Genomic DNA, 20,763 nt, shown 5'->3' with positions numbered 1-20,763 from the left:
AATATCATATTTGCACTAATATTGTAGTCTTATATAGATTTCAAGATTAGTCATACATACACCTCAAGACTCAAAATATACAATTTAACAAGAATTATCACATACAGTGCAAGTAGTCAAAACTATGCATTCTTAGTTGGCAATGTCATTAAATTTATACATGTAATCGTTCAAAAGAAGAGAGGCCTACTAGTTATTAGATGTATACACATAAACATAATTAAATTTATAAATAAAGAGGCAAGCCATCAAGCTTCGAATGGTGACCATAACATGTGGATTTCCAGTACATACCCTTCTCCCTAAGCTGAATTCCTACGATAATGACCATGTCATGCACATATGCTCAACTCATAATATGCATATACTTATATATCAACTCTTAGCTTATAAGTTCTCAAACATTCAATTCATGGTGTACATTTTCAATCATCAACATTTACCCACGTAACTTTCTATCCGTGACATTTTCCAATTATCACAATCCTATCACTCTCTTCATTCTCATTCACTTCACATCATATTGCTTATACATGTTATCGTGTTTATGCTTAAATGAATCAGTTATCCTCAATTAACATTTAATCATATTACTAAAACTTAAATCAGTGTCTTTTGCCACATCTATATCTAATACATGTTGAAAGCACATTCATATCTTTCAAAGTAAGTTATAATTATTTATAATTAACAAAATAGATGCATAAACTAAATTTCCTCTTAATTACCTTAAACCTTTAATAGGTTAAAAGTTTTACCTCTTGAAATGATTACTTTCAAGGATCTACATAGCTTGAATGGTTTTAGAAACGATCAATCTACATTTAATCACATCTAACGTTCATTAGTATTACCATTAATGAATTCACAACCCTTTTTCTAAACACTTTATGATTCCTAAAATCTTAATCTCTCACTTTTAAATATACATATTGGGTTTGTCAACTTCCTTTAGTTCATACTAGCTTCATTAACCCTCTACACTGTCATTAATGGCACTTATCACTCTCAACCACTTCATTAAGTACTTATTTTCAGATATTTATGGCACACTTACTCCAAAAACAAGTAAGGCCATAAATGTTAGGTTTAAATAATCAAAATAACTCTCATTAATTCCATTCAAGTCAATAAATTTAGACCTATAACCACTATAGATTGAAAACTATCATTTCAATACAAACCCTAAATTAAAAATGGTATAAAAAGGGAGAGAAGAGGTTAATAGTGGCTTACCTTAGTGTAAACAAGCTTGAATCACTCTAACAAGCTTCAATATGCAAGCCTTAACAGACTAAAACACAAGCTCTACTTCTCTCTCTCTCAAAACCCACTCCTTCTTTGCTTGTTCACAAGTTTGATTTGCATTTATTATAAAAAAACTAGTGTGCCATAATGCATGGCACGAAAAAGTCTTCCCTTAGCGAGTTTATATATATGCACCACAATGATATTCTACACATCACAGCATATGGCATAGACCTAATCTTTACTTTTTTTCTTCCTTTTTATGAGGTCCACGCCACTCGACTTCATTCTAGACCTGAATCTAGGCTAAAACCACAACCCAAAATATTTGTTAGACATTTCTAGCCACATACCACATTAACTTAATTAATTAACCTAATTTAACTTAGCTAGTCACTGGTCATTTCTAGGATGTTACACAGGGGGTGAGGTTTAACCATTGTCTAAGAAGATGAGGTCGTTGCCAATCTAGTCACAATAGTTATTGTCATTACCCGTTTGTGTAACATTCTAAATTTTAATTCTTAGTTAATTAGCATGATAATCAGGTTTAAATTATTAAATAGAGTTAGTAGATAGCTAAAGATTTATGTGATGTGTGATTATAAAGAGCTAATGAGTGTTTTGGGTCATGATTTCAATCCTAAGATTGAGTATAAAGTGAAGTTGGCCACTTGGACATCAAAAAGTGAGAAAAATAAAGAAAAATGGCTTTGTGTCACATGTTGCGACGTGTGCATGGCATGCCACAATATACGAACCACCATAATACAAAATTTGCCTTTTTGTACAACATGTTGCAGCACATGGTACACTTTTTGCAAAAATAAGTTGCAAATCAAACTTGAAAAATAGAGGAGAAGAAATAGAGAATGAAGATGACCGGGAAAGCTCTGTTAAGGTTTGCTTTTAAAGAGAGATTAGAGCATTTTGACTATGCTAAACTAAAAGGGTAAGTCTCCTGGCTTATTCTTCTTCTTTTATAACCCATTTTCTTAAGCTTTTAATTAGGGTTTGATAATAAAAAACCATTTTTAATCCATATAGGTTATGTTTCCAAATTTATTAACTCAAATAGAGTTAGTTAGAGTTGTTTTGAGCATTTAAACATAGAAATTATAGTTTTAGACATTAATGGTGGATGGTAGCCATTAGTATCTAAAAAATGGGTAATAAATATGGATTATGAGGTTGTTGGGAGACATTAATGACCTTAAAAACGTTTAATGAAGCTAATGAGAGTTAAAGAGAGCTAATACACACAATAGGCAAGCCTAAATGTGAGAAATAAGAGCTTTGAGTATTTTAGCAATGGAAAATAAAAGTTAAAAGTGTGTACTTGATAATGTTAATGAGTTTAGACTTGATTAATTATAGATTAATAGTTCAAGTACTATATTTGGCTTAGAAAACAAGCTTAGAAGCAAGTTGTTGAAGGGTAAACCTCTAACCTCTTTAAGGTTTGAGGTAATCGAGGAAAATCTATCTTGGATAATTGTTTGTTAATTGTGTTATAAAGTGAGAATGAGTTTACTTGCATGTATAATTAAAATTTGTGAATGTAAAAGTATGCCATAAACCATATAATAGTGTATTAATCTTGATCTAACCTAAATGTGGAGTCAAATTCAAATTGATTTTCAAATTATCGATATGTATTGAAATGAAAAGTGTATGATATGTGATGTGATGATTGAATGTTAAAAAAGAATTGGTGCTTGAGTAAAGTGGAGATTGTATGTGATGATTTAGAATTGTTTATGCTCACATGTGTTAATTGAATAAGTGATTTAAAAATAACAAGCTTGATATTGTGAATTACAAGTATGCATAAATGCGTGAGTGGGCATGAAATATTGTATGATCACTTGGCAGGAGTTTTCCTAGGAAAGGGAATAGAAAATTCATATGGTACTTTATGGCCACCTTTTAGTGCACGAAGGTTAGCCTTGCCCCATTATTTTTTAAAGGACTGTCCCATAATTTATTAAGGAATTAGCACCTAGTCATTTTTACTTATTTGTCGAGGAGATTAGCTTAAGGTATACAACACCCTAGATATTTGAGAGAGGGAAAAATCATGGCCTAAGAGTAAGCACTGTGATCTATAATTGGGTCACACCTTACAATTGGTAAGCTTAGATAGTTCAATTACATGGATTGAACCCTGATTGATATTATAACCCATGGTTTCAATTGAAAGATGTAAGAAGGATAAAAGGAGGAATTAATCATGCATATATATATATATATATATATATATCGTAAGCTTGGGTAGTTTAATTACATGGATTGAACCCTGATTGATATTATAACCCATGGTTTCAATCGAAAGATGTAAGGAGGATAAAAGGAGGAATTAATCATGCACACACACACACACACATATATATATATCTAATATGTCACATGGTTGATAAGTTTATAGCAAGTCATGATAGTGAATAGTTGTTTATATTATGACAATGTACACGAGTTTGTGGATTAGGTCATTATCACGTGTTTATTTGTATTGTGACAATGTACCGTGCAATTTTGAAATGTGAAATATAATAATGAGTAAATTGTGAAATTACAACTTGTGTCATATGTAATCTTATACTTTTAAGTATTCAACTCCCTTTTGTGTGCTTTAATCAATTGATATGCAATTGTATAGAATGCATGTAACATAAAAAAACTAAGATATTAAAATAAATTAGGGACTAATTAAGATTATTGTGGGGTGAAATTTTGATGACTTTATTCAAAGTCATAATCTTTTTAGAAAAGGAAGAAAACAATTGTGGTTAGGTAGGATCAAAGCAAACTATTTAAGATATTGTTCTCACTTAACTTAATATAAATATTTTAATGCTTTACAAATGTTATTTGAACAAAACATATAAATTAGCTCAATTGATTTAATTTTTGAAAGGTCTAGAAATATGTATATATATACAAATATTGAATAGAATTTAAAAGAAAGAAAAAGAGAACAACAAATGGTTTTGATTTTTTATATATATAAGAAAAAGAAAAACAAAAATAAGGGTCATATTTTTGAAAGGAGGGGGGCACGTGGCTATATTATTAGGTGCTATCGTCTTCTCCTCCCAAAACATTCATTTCGGCGTCCTGGAAGAAAAGAAAAAAATAGAGCGTTTGGAAAGTGTCGATTGGAGGAGAATAATTTCAAAGGTTTGGTTATATTATAAGATTCTTGTAATGACATTTGAGTTTTTTAATACTAGATAAGTTTCTTAAATATTTCTGACAATAAAAATTTTGAAATTTCCTATAATTTTGAATTTATGGTATTTTTGATTATGGGAAAAGTTTTGGTTGATGTAGATAGATGAAATGGAATTTTTGAAAGTGTATTATTGTTGCCTGAATAGTAGGTATGATTTATTTAGGTATTTTGTCTGAATTTTTGTTTATTTGATCAAACCTTACATTAAAAATGGGTAATATGATGATTATGTTAGTGCTTAATGGGTTTTGTTAGGCTTATTAGGGTCTAATAACACTAATAAGGTTATCTTTTGAATTTTGGGATTTTTTAGTAAAAATTGGTAGTTAGGAAAATGGTGACTTTTTGCTATGGTTTGATATTTTTGATTTATCTAATTACAGATTAAACTCTTTTAGACTCTTAGAGCATTTGAGAGCTTGAAATTGAATTGAGTCCATTGGTGTTAATTTTGAGTAACTTAAGAAGTAGAGGTAATTGAGAATCTAAATTCCCTCGCATTCATGTTTTGAATATTTTTAATATTATAAAAATTATGAAATGTATATTATATGTGTAGTTACAATTTTGATATTTTTAGAAAATGTATAAAGTGGGTATAACTTTATTTGTTGAATAATGTGAGTGAAACAAGTAAGACATGCTTTATTGTAAATTATGATAATGGCTGAGAATTCTTAGGATATAAATTGTAAAGTACGCACATGTGGATAAAATTTATCATGTTGATTAGAAATTGTGATTTCTTTCATATGAAATTACATTATAGTGCATGATTGAAAAGGTGATACATTTAAGTCATGATTGAGAAGTAAAAAATAAGTGAAAATTCACCCTAGTTAGGAGATTATTAATTATAAGTTCACGTGGCATGGACAACACTTGGGTAGCTTTTAGTGTTGGATTGTTGTGGCACTGGCTCTGACAAGAGTTTGGTGTGATTCCGACTTGGCTAATGATACTCACTCTAGAAGTGGGTATATGTAACCGGCAATAATTATGACACCCTGTGGAAATTTGATTAGGAGGGGAGTCTATGGTCCAAGTTAGAGAGTGGTGTTTTTTGGCCGAGTTACCCCCTAACATTGAAGAGTTTAGGCTAGTCCAGTTATACGAATTGGTCCTATTATAAATTGTAATCCATGGGCTTAGTAAAAAGATATAAGAAGGAGATAAGGAGGAAAATCAATTAATCATGCATATTTAAATATTTTACTTTGATATAATATTATTAGTTATTACTTTACATGCCTTAATGCTTATGCCTGTATATGTTAGAAGTTAGGATTATTTAGTTGTTGATATGTTTATATCACCTCGTGTTTAATATTTATAGGTGATACATCAGGTAGTGGCAAAGAGAAGGATCTAAAGGCTTAAAGTCAGATTGCACCTTTTATAGCCTCTTTTATCTTTGTGTAGTATGATATATATAAATATATATACATAGATATATTGCCAACTTAGGGACATATTATGCATTTATGATTGTAATTGATTTTGTGACAATGGTTGTTGTATGCCTAGCCTTTTTGTGAAGCAAACTCATGAGAGTTTATAGTTGGGCTAGTGAAATTATTGTGGATAAACTATTGTGTTGAAATATTATTGAATGGGGGATGTCTAGTCGTTTTTGTCAATCCAAGCCTTTTGGACGTGCGATGTGGCTAGAAAAATTGTGATTGACATTTTGTATGATTTTGATGATAGTGTTCATGATTAAACTAGGATAGTGGGTTAATTGTTGTGGGTATTATAAGATAGGTGTACATTAATTATTGAATGGTTGTACTTACTCACCCCCACTTTTAATATTTTCTAGACTCTAGCTTTAGTGTGGAAAGGGAAAAAGCTCCAGAGGCTTAGGAAATATAAGACTCCTACTATAAAGTCTCTTAACTGCATTAATTTTTATGTAATAGTTGGAATATTGTCAATTATGATGCATTTTATTTGCACTTGCATTATGTTATTGTTTAAAATCTTGAGATATATTTTGGACTCTAAGATGTTACATATTAGTGAATTGTTAATAAGATCAAAATACTTGTGCAAGTGTATGAATGTTAATTTAATTATAACTATACACATTGATTGTAAATGCAATGCTAAAAACTTCCTTTTATATTAAAGGGGTTAAGGAGTAAAAATTTGGTATGATTAGACTTATGTGCTTATGATGTGCTGTATAGGTAATTCTAAGCCAATTGAGTGGGTCATAGGTGTTAGGAATAGCTTTTGACACATGTGTGAGGTTTTAGACACCTTCAAATTATGATGTTCATTTTTCTTGTGTGACATATTTTAGAAGTAAAAACTCATGCCACTTAGTTAGTTTATAAAAAGAGCTTTTTGTAAACAATTATATCACCTCATTTGAATATCGGGCTAAGAAATAGGGCACATCGAGAGTTACCCCAGGTTGCTATCAAATGACAACAAAATTGCTGTCTGATATGCGCAATATGCCCCGGTGCACCCCTCTGTTTTCATATTAAGCCTTTTTATTCTCGTGAGATATCTCATATTTTTAAAACATTATTGTACTCTGATTTAAGATTTCTGAAATGTTATTTAAGTATTTTGGATTATGTAAAACTTAAAATCTCATTTATATAAATTTACAAACTTGATAATTTAATTTGTTTAGTCCAATAATTACCTTGATCTTAGTGATAATTGTGATTAAGTAATTATAGATTTTATAGTTTGGTCTTCCACCGCGTCATCAAAGACTCTGTCAAAAATGGAAAGAAAGAGGCGTGAGGGCAAACATGAGAAAATGAGGAAAGAAGTGAGGGAGGAAGTGAGTTCTTCAAGTACAAGAATAAAACTAACTTTTATTATTTTTGGTGGAATCAAATTCCACGAAGAATCAAGATCTTATCTACCAAACACTATTTTTTTATTATTTCACTTTCACGTTCATTTCCCCACACCTAATTTCACTATACCAAACCTTGCACAATACTCTCACACACCATAACATATGGCATCCTTTAAAAATATTGTCACTCGTTTTTAACTATACTCTTAACTCATTTATGGCTTATTTTTGAAAAAATGGTAAATTTAAATTGTCATTATTAAGATAGTTACATAGAACATTCAACAAAATATATAATTATAAATATACTTTCTCTATTTAAAAATGTAGGGTATTTTTAATTAAATCTCTCCCCCTAATAGAATAGTTACCTACTTCTAAATTAACCCTATTTTTTTATATTTATCCCATTAAACACCATATAATAAATATAAAGTTACTATTAATAGAAGCACTTTTGAAAAAAAGACAATGATTATATCTAAAAAAACTAAAAATATCTTACATTTTTAAACTTTCAACTTCTTAAAAAATACCTTACATTTTTAAACGAAGGAAGTATAAATTTTTTTAGAAGACTAAGGTTTTACTCTATTTTTTAGAAATGTGAAATAATTATTAATATCTTTATTACTCTCTATAGGGAGTATAGGACATTGATATGTGTTTCATGGTTTTTAAAAAAACTTAAGTAAAAACCTTTACCTTTTAAATATTTTAAATGTGTTCCTTAACAATAAAAATTAAAATTTTAATACCTCTTTTCTCAAAAAATAATAAATAAAATAGGAGATAGTTAATAAAAAATAAAAAGTTACAAACTATACTCTCTAATATTTTATATTTTGAACATAGTAAAATTATAGAAAATACTATTTATCGTAGCGAGGGAAGAGTGTATATCTCCTTTCCTCCTCCTCGCATTCCTTTCCGCTTTTTCTAAAATGTTTGATTTATATACTCCTTTTGTTAAAAAATATAATATACTTTTAACTGAATTTTATCTTGTAATAAAGTGATTACTTATCTTTATACTAATCCTTTTTTTTCTTATTTACCTCTATTTAATAAAGTGTTTCACTCTAAAAAAATATAAAGTGATATATTCATTAGGGGTGCTTTTAAAAAAAGGCAATGATTATATCTTAAAAAACTCAAAATACCTTATATTTTTGAACATTCAACTTCTTAAAAAATTTCTAATGGACGAAGTATATATGTAAAGTATATCATTGTTATTGTTCATGTGCAATTATATGAACAATAATAATTTTTTTAAAAAATGTTTTATCCGTTAAAATATCACGTGGGTTAAAACAAATAAATGTGGGATCCATAGTAAAAAAAATTAATAACAGGTATAAATTCATAGTAAAAATGATAGGCATGAGATATATTATTTATTGCTTGTATTTTATATAGGTATAAAATAATATATTGTACAATAAAATATAAGTTAAACAACAAATTATAAGATATGAGAAGAGAATTATTTTTCATATTTTAATTTATATGATAATAACATATATAAAAATAATAAATCATTTTTAACATACAACACAGGTAACAAAATTGTATATATAATTGTTTAGGATCTAAATCCTCTAAAGTTAATATCTGTAAATTTCTGTAAAGTTTTCTTTTTTAAGAAATAAAGAGAAAATTTTATATTAAAAAAATAAAAAATATTTAATAAAATTACTGAAATTTACAGATATCAACTTTATAAAATTGAAATCTATTTTTTTAATATACAAGGGTTGTTATTTACGTTTTAAATACATATGTAGGAAAAAATTTAAAATACAACCAGGTATTTAAATTTTAATTCATCTACAATTTTAATTTCAAAATTTAACTTATAAAATATAATTTTATTTCAAAATAACAAAATATTAAGTAAAGTATATTGCTATTTAAATTTTAATTTATGTGAGAATAACATATCATTGGATACATGACAAGTTGTTTATTATATTTTTCATATATCCAGGAGTAACAAAATATAAAATAGTATACATAAAAATAAACTTGATACTATGAGGTTAATGAATTTATTTTTTATTACACACCTTGTAATCGTAAACTTCTTGTAGTCGTTTTTATCATCATAAGTGTATAGTCCCTCCATTAAAAAAATATAAGGCATTTTTTTAGAGTTTGAATGTTAAAAAAATGTAATTCATTTTTTATATTTCAAGGTGTAATTAATTTGCTTTTACAAAGAGCATCCCCAATAAATAAGTTGTTTTATACTTATTTTAAAGTAAAAAATTTTATTAAATAAGGATAAATATAAAAAAATAATGTTAGTTATGTGATAACTAATTACTCTGTCAAGAGTGTAATTCAATTAAAAATGTCTTACATTTTTTAACGAATGGAGTATATAATTAATCAAAAGTACTATAATATTGGCTATTCTAATTAATTAATTTAAAATTATTATTCATATTTGTTTTTACTTTTGGTTATATTATGATTTATAAATATTATTATGACATAATATATTGTATCATTCATTATGATACATGTTTTATTTTTCTCACTATGCATGGACCAACAAATTCTTAAATAAAATAAGTTAATTTTATTTCGCATGATATGATAAATTTAAAAAATATTTATAATTTTTAGGGTAATATATTATAAATCAGGAATTGTTGTTTAGAAATTGAGATGGAACAAATACTGACAAGTCTAATAATATATGTTGGAGAACAAGTTTTGGATAGAACTTAACAGAAAAGTTATTCTTTAATACAATTTTCCCTCACATCAATTGAAGTGAGGGGACAAATGTGAGTGTTACATTCTTAAATGAATTTAAATTTAAAATTACATAAAATAAGATATTACAGGTAAAAAAATAAATGATTTCAAAATGCAAGTTGTATGAGATGACATGGAGTGCAAGCTGGAGGGTGACAAGACAGCTTCGAAAAGACGGCTCTTGGAGGAGTCGATGCACTGAACCAAGTCTTTCACGTCGTTGGATTTTACAGGCGCACACGCCCCTAACCCTTTTCAGCATTTCATTTATTACACCCACGCATGCGTCAACAAACAACCTCGCTTGCTCTCGTTTATTTTTTCCGTCACTCCTATTATTTTTTTTCTAAAATCTGTAAAATAATATTCTTTTTATTTAAAAATATAAAATATTTTTTAAAAAGTTACATGTTAAAAAATATTTTAATATTTTAAAATATAATAATTATTTTTTTAAAAAATTTCACACTAAATAATTACTTTATATTTATTTTAGAGTGAAATATTTTATTATATAAAATAAATATAAAAAATAATATTTATTAAAAAAATAAATAATTAATTTATTGAAGGTTAAGATTTGATTAAAAAGATTGGTAAAAAAAATTATTTGATTAAAAATTTTTTTTTTTTTGATCAAATTGAAACCACTCCGGGGAGTGAGTGAATAATGGGGGAACCAGAGAACGCATGGAGGCATGGTTGAAGTGACAACGACGTAACATTGTAATTTACAAACGGCAGTGCATACAACGCAACTAGCAACGCCGTGTTGCAATCAGACGAGCCGTCTTTGTTTTTTTGCTTTTCGCATTTCATCGCTTTCTTGTCTTTCGTTATGATACCCTCCACACCAGGTTTCTTAAATATCCAACGACTTATGATGCAGCACGCGCGGGACATTTCTTGGTTGATGACATCCCAACTCAGCAATAATAATGCATGACACCATCTAATTAATTAATGAGCAAGTCACTTCTAATTTCGTCTTCAGATTCATCCTTCTTTGTGCGCCACAACACCCTCGTGCGGTCCTCGTCAATGAGCCCAATTCTTCATCGGGCTTAACTGCCTCGCCTAATAGCCCTTTTTTACACAAAGCCCATTTGTTATCGGGCCTACTTGCGAGGCTCATGGGCCTAAGCCCGCTTCATAAATAGAGGTATCATTATTTGCTTGTGTTTGCACTCTGTACACTGTATACACTGTACAGTACGACACAAAGAACAAACAATGACATGACAAATATTTCATGAGATCAGTACTAAAATGTTTGGTGATAGAGCTGTATATTACATTTCGCCCCGAAATACTAACCAAGTTTTTAAAAATACAGTTAAGTTTTGACGTGACGAAATAATTGCAGCGAGTTTAATACGTAATTGTTTAATTATACTAACAATTATAACAAACGTGATATAATCGGATGGCATTAATGTCAGGAGTGGATGAATTGATTGAGGTGGACGAAAAATAGACGTCATGATGATGGGCTAGTTGACGAGGGAAGGTGAAAGGTAAAAGAAAAGGAGGCTTTTGACTACTGGAGGACAGCAAACGATAATAATTATTGATTATTGATTATTACTAGTATCATAACAATTGAAGGAATGATGAGGAATGATGATAATATACTACTCCTTTTACACACACACACATATATATATTCGTCCTCATAAAATTAATATTTATTTTTATTAGATAGATTCATTTCTTTAATTATAGAGATTTTTCAGTTCAATTTTTAACTTTAAGATGTAATTATTGTATTTAATCAATCTTCTTAAATTGTTTGAATTGATTATTTTATTTTGTAACTTTCAAAACAAAATTAAAACTTTTAAAAATGTCTCTACACATTTAATTATTTTATTACAATATCATTTTATTTCCCTTCTCATTTAAAGGGTAATATTGAAAAAAAATTACTAATAAAATTTTATTTTTTTTAAATTATCCTATATTTTAAGATAATAAAATTTTTCTAAAGTTGTAATTTGAGACAATGGAAGTAATATATATACATATATATGAAGAATGATATTTAAAACCCTCCTAAAAAAATTTATTACAATAAAAACTTATGAATTTTTCTTTATATATTATGAAAACACATACACGGTTTATTAAAAGCTAAACATTAACTAACACTTTTTATTAGAAATTTCTTGAAAATTTAATAAATTAAGATTCAATTTTTAATAAAAACTTATACTATTTGTTTTTATAAAATAATATCTTGTACAAATTTTATTGGTCTTTGTCACGATACATTCCCTTAAATGTCATCCTTCCATATATATATATATATATATAATAACTTCCATAATAATAATAATAATAATTAATAATTAATTTCCACTCCAGCGTCTTGGAGCCGAAGTTACAAATTTTGACTTTGCAGTTGAACGATAGGGGTATTACTGGCATTCCATTTCGTTTACGAAACTTCCTCCTTTCCAGTGTCCACCGAGGCGGCCGCCGTTCCTTCACGTGCCTTCCATAATCCACACCCTCCGCGCCACTCCCCACCTACAACCCTTTAAAAAAAAATGCCACCATTTGTCATTAAAATTACCAAGCTACCACCACTTCCTGCCCTTTTCTGAATTATTTCGGCCGTCCTATTTTTATTTGTTATCCCAATCTCTTTTTTCGTTTTAGTTTTGCCATCTATTTTTATCCTGATTTATATTTTAAAATGCATTCTACTCTAATTGAAGACATCACTCCACAATTTAAATCATACTTGTTCCGTTCTAAATTATAAAATAATTAAATAAAATTATACATACTAATAAATTTTATTAAATATACTTAATAATTTTATTTTTTTAAAATAAAAATATAAACTTTTAAAAATATCCATTATTTAATATATTAAAAAAATAAAAATTAATTACAGAGAGAGAAATAATAATATTAAAATTAATGCATTTAATAAAACTTTAATTTATTAAAATATTTTATATTTTAAAATAAAACATTTCTTTAAAAATATTTTATAATTTAGTACGGAAGTAGATTTTTTTTGATTTTTTAAAAAATGACATTATTAACTTCTTAAGGGACAGTTTATTTTCTGGCAAGGAAAAAAAAAAGGGAAATTTTGATTAAAATGATGACAAGAACCAACTGGAATCAATCAAATTTAATCAATTGGGAATTGATGCGAATCGATTCGTTGTTGGGAACTCTGCTGCAATATAAACCATTGAAAGGACCTCTCATCATTAAAAAGGATTGCTATCACATGAGCAATTATTACTACACATAGAGTACGTCCACACAAATAATTAATCGCATTCGAATTTGAACAATACTAAAGCATTCCAAAATAATTTTTACTTTTTATATACCCACACTACTTATATGTTGAAAAAAAAAAAAGACTTGCTTTCATATCCATATTATATTCCAAATGCCCTGTCGAATATGGTACACTAATTTTATGCCGGTATTTTTATTTGTTATATTTTAAAACTGAAAAGTAAATATATCATCAGATTTACAAATGCTAACTAAACTATACAGTAAATGGGAAAGTTTAGACAACACCGATACGATCACAGGCAAGAGAACAGAGACTAAAAGGTGGCAAAGTTCACAGAAATGCGAAGAATCTAAAAAGGCGCGATTTTAAAAATGAGCGAGTTTCCGACGAAAGGGACATACGGCGGAAATTGGAATGGTCTCGATGTCACGCGACTTGGTATTTCTCTCTTTTCCCACTTCTTTGATAAATCGCGTACTACATCAACTTGATGGCTTGATTCTCTTACTTTAATATGTGACACGATAATCATAAACAGTACGCGAGTGAAAAAGCATAAAAAAATTTTCTGGTTAAAGAGTAAAAAAATGTACTGTTGAAAATTATTTTTTATTACTATATTATTGATATTGATGATTCATTGAATCAAAAGTCAAAAGGGCTCGGTATTTATCATCATCTTGTCACTGGTTAGGGTTTGCAGAGCTCTCTCTGTATCTTCTTCTGGGCTCGATCAATCCGGAGAAAAATTCTTAATTATCCTGTTTCGCCTGCTAAATTTATTTTGTCTTTACTTCAAGTCTGGGAAGGTGTCTTAAGCTTATTTGTTGCGAGTTTCGTTTTTAGAAGGTGGATTCTTGTCTGTTGTCCCCTTTTTTTTGGGTCGTGGTTCTCTATTTGGCAATTTTGTGCTGCGAAGAATTGAGCTTGAAAGCGTGGTCCTTGTTTCTAGACGGTATACGGAGAGTCATGCTGTCTTAGCTTCTTCCTCCTCGTAGTTATTTGGCTGGTCATGGTATTACATGAATTCGCAGTGCTTATTTTTATTCTGTTTTTGGAGCTTGCGATTTTCTTGAAGCTTTGGCGTTTGGAAACCGTCAAGTCTTAATATGCTTGGGTAATAGCTTTATGAGTTAAGAATAGCTTTATGTCTGTTTTAAAATTGTTTTCTGAAATGGACGCAGGCCTCCTCCGATTATTGTTTGCGGGAGATAACATGGTATTGCCGAGGATGATTATTGATGGGTAGTAGAACAATAAATACTAAGACCGACAACAATAACAAGTTTGCGAACGGCATGCCGAGTTACGCTCCTCCGCTGCCTACTTCTTCTTCCATGTAAATCTTCACATGGCTCCTCTGTTTCACATTGTTTTCTATTGTTTTTACTTCCTGCTGTCAGATTTATAATTTTTTTTAACCTTTACGTTTTAAATTTGAGCTAATGTTTCAGCACGGTTGACTGTTGTTTTCTTCACTTTCATACTCATACTGATGATAGTTATAATGTTGTAGCGTGATTCCTAATAAATAACAAATAGCAACGGGTCGTGTTGCTCGAGAGGCAGTGCTATTCTGAAAATTGACACTGCGCCTCGTGTTTGGTCAATAGGTTGTCACGAGGGTTGTTTTCTCATGGATGCGTCTTTTATAAAATGATAATACAATTTGGGGCTTTCTTTTTTAGCATGGAGATATGATTTTATGTTTGCCGGGTTTTCTGAATCTTGCATGAATATGTTTACATTATTATGACCTGTTGATGTGATGAATTTGGTTTTCCAGGGGTACGGAAGGAACTACTGTTATTCCTTCCCGAATTTCTGAATTTGGAGGCATTGATCAGTCTTTTGGATTTCGTGTGGAGGACGCTATCAATCTTAGCAGAAGTATGATGCTGACATTTTAATTTCTTATCTTTATACCCTTCTTTATTTTATTGTTGCTCCTACTCTATTCTTTTGTCATTTAATTATCTTATCTCATACTCATTGTTTTAATGATCTTCTCAGGCCCTATAAAGGGAAAAGGAAAAAAAAAAAAGAATTTTCGATGCTTTAATTATTTTCACAAATGCCTTGACTGTTTCACTGAACTTGTTTGCGGACTTAGGGTCCTTGCTGCTTGCTATTCTAATTTACCGTATTTTATGAATTTTTTCCTAATTATGTTGTGGGTAGGAAAAACAGAACAATGTACTTTCAAGTTGTTTGCTTTTGTTTTGATTTACTGGTTTATTAAGTTATGCTGCTTATAACTAACGCCTCTTGATTATTTTATAAATTTCCAGATCCTGTATTCAATCAAATGAAGTCAAATAACCAGCCTCTAGGCGTTGATGTTCAATTTGGCACTTTAAATAAGGTAATTCTGAATCTTCTGTATACAATGATCCTGAAATATTATTGGAGTTCCTACTTTTTGCACCCTTCTCTCATGTGGAAGATACAGTCAATAGCAACATCTAATGTAAAATCTCTCTGCTGCAATCATGGGGTCTCAGACATTACCACTACAAAATGACTCAAATTCCAACCTGGCTTCTACATCTGGTGGCCAGCGTGAGAACTGGGGGGAGTCCAACATGGCAGATGGTAGCCCAAGGACTGACACTTCAACAGATGATACAGATGATAAAAATCAGAGGGTGACTTTTTTGCTTCATTATACATTTTATCTTGTGGAATTTTGGTCATGCATCAATTTATTACCTTTTGGTGATGCCGTCTATTATAGCTAATGCTGTACATTCTTAAGCAGATAGAAAAATGCTTTTAGAAAAAAAAAAAAATTTATCAAATGTGGTGTTGTTTTGCAGTCTGAGAGGGGTCAATTAGCTGTTGGAGCCTCTGATTCCAGTGAGAGATCAAAAGATAAAACAGATCAGAAGGTTATATCAGTATAGTTTTGTTTGTATAATTTAAGCATGGTGTTATTGTTATATAATTACTTTATAACCATGCAGACATTACGGCGCCTAGCTCAAAATCGTGAAGCTGCAAGAAAAAGTCGGCTACGGAAAAAAGTAAGATTTTTTTAGCTGATTGAAAGTGCACTACCTCCTGCTAACGTAGTTCTTAATTATAACGAAATAATTGGGCAGCTGCTGCATACAGCATTGTCATATTACAGGTTTAATGAAAATCTGAAGTTGTTTCATGTCTCTTTCTCAATCTGTTATAATCATTGTTCATATTCATTCAGGCATATGTGCAGCAACTAGAAAGTAGCAGGCTGAAACTAACTCAACTTGAGCAGGAGCTCCAGCGAGCCCGCCAGCAGGTTTGGTTATATTATGTTTTAAGGTGTTCCTGTTCAAATTTCATGTGTTTTCTTTACAAAATGCTGTATTTTTCCTCCCTCCTATCCTGGCAATTTTATTGCATTATAGATTATAATTAGGTTATTAATCTTTTTTTGCAGGGCATATTTATTTCGAGTATGGGAGATCAGTCTCATTCAATGAGCGGAAATGGTATTTAAACTTCTTTCTCCAATCATGTGACTCAAGCCTGGGACTTAAGTACATCATTAGTGGCTTTATACTTGGAGTTGTCTCTTAGATGTTTTGAGTTTGTTTCTAATTTAAGGCTGTTACCATAACTGATCTAAAGGTTGTTAGTACTTAGCATGGCATTCAGTCAATTTATTGGTAAACTGTACTATTGACAAGAAGTAGATGATGCGTCCTGCTAAGTTGCTTGCCTTATTACAACATGGGATCCCAAATCAAGCTAAAGCTTTTTCCGTGCCTTCTTTTATCTGTAACCTAGGCTCTAAATCTAACATCAAAATGACCCTGTGATTATTGGTTGAATGAAATTTTCCTGTATATTTTAGTCCCTTTTGTTATGAGTACCTCTGGCCTTGTTAGCGGACATCATTTATATTCTGTATATGTTGGTCAAATAGACTCAAAATCACTTCATGTGATGAATTCTTGATGACAAGTTTTGATGTTTCAATCGGCATGAGTAGTGGATGCAGAAGTTTGTGAATTGTGGCTTTCCACTCTGCCAGCCTTATGTAGCTTTATCTCAAAATGCCATGCCCTTGTTCTAAATGATAGCTTACTGTAGCGTCGAAGTTGAAAAAGCTCTGAAAGGAAGCAAGAAAAATCTAGCTCTTTTGAGGAACTTGATCCTCCATTCAAAGTTCCAATTTCACGCCTCCCCTCCCTCTATCCTCGCCCTTTCTTTAATTCCTATTTTCCCAACAAGCTTCCTCTACAATCTTCTAATGAAACTTCCATGTCTTCGCTGCTCAAAAGCTGGAGCAGCTTCGTTCTTCTACCTTGTAAAAGTTTGTATTCTTTGATTGAGATTCTCAATTGCTAACACTTGTGTTACCTGGCTTTGTCCTGCAGGTGCAATGACGTTTGATGTAGAGTATGCACGTTGGTTAGAAGAGCATAATCGGCAGATAAATGAGCTAAGGGCTGCAGTCAATTCTCATGCTGGAGACATTGAACTACGGACAATTGTTGACAATGTTATGACGCACTATGAAGAGATTTTCAGGCTTAAGGGTGTTGCAGCCAAAGCTGATGTCTTCCACATCCTATCTGGAATGTGGAAAACACCAGCTGAGAGGTGTTTCATGTGGATTGGAGGCTTTCGCTCATCGGAGCTTCTCAAGGTGAGGAATCTCTCCCTCTCTCACATTCATTTTAGCTAGATGCTGTATTCTGTCATCCATGGTGTGTTGGGGTAATGGTTTGGCAATTTTCGCATTATAAATTGTTGAAGGACTTTCCGTGCAGTGATATTCTTTGTCTAACTCTGAACTTTGTTGGCTCTGGTTCAGCTTCTTGGAAGTCATTTGGAGCCATTAACAGAGCAACAGTTGATGAACATTTACAGCCTGCAACAGTCATCCCAACAGGCTGAAGATGCACTGTCCCAAGGAATGGATGCATTACAGCAGTCATTGGCTGAGACATTGGCTAATGAATCATCCACCCCCTCAGGGCCATCAGGAAATGTGGCAAACTATATGGGGCAGATGGCTATGGCGATGGGAAAGCTGGGTACTCTTGAGGGGTTTCTTCGCCAGGTAATTAACTATCTATCTATCATCTGTATTGTTGTTGCTGCCTCAGCACCTTCATTCGATGGATTTAAAGATGCAAAACATCATCGGAGTATTTGGTGGAAAAATGAAAGTATTTGGTGGAAAAATGAATGAGGAGGATTACTTTACTTTTAATTAGAGTGAGGGGTGGACATGAAAGGACTCATGCGTGTCAGTTTGACGAGAGTCCAATCATTGTGGTATATATAGTCCTAAAAGTAATGGGCGATTTTGCTCTCAGTAGACATGGTAAGATCTAATTAGTTCAAAGACGACGTCAATTTAATTGTGTGCTCGTATGACTAGGCTGACAATCTGCGACAGCAAACATTACAACAAATGCTGCGGATATTAACCACAAGGCAGTCAGCTCGAGCTCTTCTTGCAATAAGTGATTATTTCTCCAGGCTACGAGCCCTGAGTTCGCTGTGGCTTGCCAGGCCAAGGGAGTGAGGTATTTCAATGGCCCATCTGAGTTATGCTCATGAACACAATCATTGTACACCAAATTCCTCTTGAAGCCTATCAGTGTGATGTAAAATTTGTTCTGTACACGTCTTCATGTGTAATATATTTCTCCACGTACTGCTGATGTTGGTACCCACCTTTGTTGTCTCTGGCTGATTTTTCTTTAGTTTGAAAGTAGTCTCAATAATCTGGTGGTGTTGTAGATGCTTGATTGATAGAATTGAGGGAAGGATATAGGATAGTATTTGTACTCCTGTTTGTTTATAAGTGTTCAGTGCTCGAGATATCAGCTTTATTTTAGTTACTATTTACTCCCATTACTTATGGGATAATTGAGTTTAGCGCATAAATTTTAGAACAGCCAACAAAAATAATCACAAGCTTTAACATTGTGAACTGTGAAGGAGTGTTTGGTTATATTTCTAAATTTGAGAATGTTTCATCAGTATTTTGAAGATCGTGTGATATTTTGTGTTGCATGGAGTTTAAGGAGTCTTCGAATAAACCGTGCGGCATTTTGTAGCGCGCACACAGGCACGTTTTTATTGCTATAGTTGGGGCCAACATTCCTATTCCGTTTTAAACGTTTTGTAGCATACCTGCGGACCCAATAAACAATGGTACGTGGGTTTGATTTGACTTTTGAGTCAATTGAGGTGACGTGGAAATTGCCATGTATCCATTTTCTCCATTTTCTTTGCCTATAAACTCGCCTAAACAAGATGTTCAGAGTCAATATTATAATTATAGTAGGCAAAAAAAAAATATTAAAATTAAAGCGTGGGACGTTAGGGGAGAGTTTAAAATGCCGTTATTTCAAATGCCATGCATGAGAATTTGTTGGGTAAATTAAGTTTGTGGGTTTTTAGTTAACTTCATTATTCGTCTCGTTAATATCAGCAGTACGTGCAATTTTGTTTTAATTGAAAAATATTCGTAATAGATCTATTAAAATTATGAGTCCTAATTTTTTATGCAAAAATAAGAAGAAATCATGCATCATCAGCCATGCAATTTTTTTAATTAGTTTTTTTTCCCTTCTCACCAAAAACAATTAGTGTTTTTTCATGTTTTTTTTTCCAAAACTTAAGGCCCTTTGGGGCCTACAGTAGGGAATCCCAATATCATCGTCTTTATTTATCCTTGCATCCGATGTGTTGTCGACCATGCTTGATACTCATGCATCTAGAGGAGAGCTAGTGGGGGTAAAAATTACATGAACATGTCCTGTATTGACACATTTTCTATTGTCGGATGATACACCAATCTTCTTGAATGCTGAGGCTCAGAATTGTCAGCCCTTTAAACACATTTTGGATAATTACTGTAGTGTGTCAGGACATAAACTCAATTGTGACAAATCTAGCATATTCTTTTCATCTAATACACCAGGGGAGGTCAGAATATTCCAATCTCTATTTTTGGCAAACCAGATCACCTTATTTGGGCAGGACCGAAGTCTGGGAACTATGTGGTTAAAAATGCATATAGAATAAAATGGAGGAGGTCTATTCCCTTAAGCCCAGAGGTGGTGCCGGACACACAGATTTGGAAGGCTCTATGGGACATTGATGTTCTCCCAAAATTAAGATGTTTGCTTGGTGTTTGATGCATTCTGCACTTGCAACGAAGGATGCACAATACAAGAGAAGGTGTAAGTTGACTCCTCTTTGTAGCATTTGTGGTAAGGCCCCTAAACTCTTGAACATCTATTCCTCTTTTGTTGTTGGGTAAAATATGCATGGTTTGGATGCTTTCTTAATTTTCATTTAGAGAGCCATTTTACTCAACTAATTAGGGCCTGGATCATTGATTTATTTTGCATACACACTTGATTAGATAATTACGAAAAAGCATATATTTTG

General features: G+C 31.3%; 1 protein-coding gene across 3 annotated transcripts; it reads left to right on the top strand.

The window, feature by feature from the left end:
• The first annotated feature begins 13,902 nt into the window (after nt 1-13,902).
• LOC129315237 (transcription factor TGA2.3-like) lies at nt 13,903-19,198 on the top strand. Of its 3 annotated transcripts, none has more exons than XM_054958834.1 (12): nt 13,903-14,205; nt 14,541-14,695; nt 15,143-15,246; nt 15,648-15,721; nt 15,861-16,004; nt 16,176-16,247; nt 16,323-16,382; nt 16,562-16,639; nt 16,781-16,832; nt 17,724-17,995; nt 18,164-18,412; nt 18,737-19,198. In XM_054958834.1, exons 2-12 carry the CDS (start codon nt 14,598-14,600, stop codon nt 18,881-18,883), a joined length of 1,350 nt encoding a protein of 449 aa, XP_054814809.1. In that variant the 5' UTR covers nt 13,903-14,205; nt 14,541-14,597; the 3' UTR covers nt 18,884-19,198. The 3 variants fall into 3 exon arrangements, with proteins under 3 accessions (XP_054814809.1, XP_054814802.1, XP_054814796.1); XM_054958827.1 differs by having other exon boundaries at nt 13,903-14,311; XM_054958821.1 differs by having other exon boundaries at nt 13,904-14,371.
• Nucleotides 19,199-20,763: the final 1,565 nt, after the last annotated feature.

Source organism: Prosopis cineraria, unplaced genomic scaffold (genome assembly GCF_029017545.1).
Source record: "Prosopis cineraria cultivar Desert tree isolate PC_DT_omini unplaced genomic scaffold, ASM2901754v1 PC1, whole genome shotgun sequence".
In the NCBI taxonomy this organism is placed as follows: Eukaryota; Viridiplantae; Streptophyta; class Magnoliopsida; order Fabales; family Fabaceae; genus Prosopis; species Prosopis cineraria.
The sequence above is the reverse complement of the archived record's forward strand: the minus strand, read 5'-3'. Positions and strand labels throughout refer to the sequence as shown.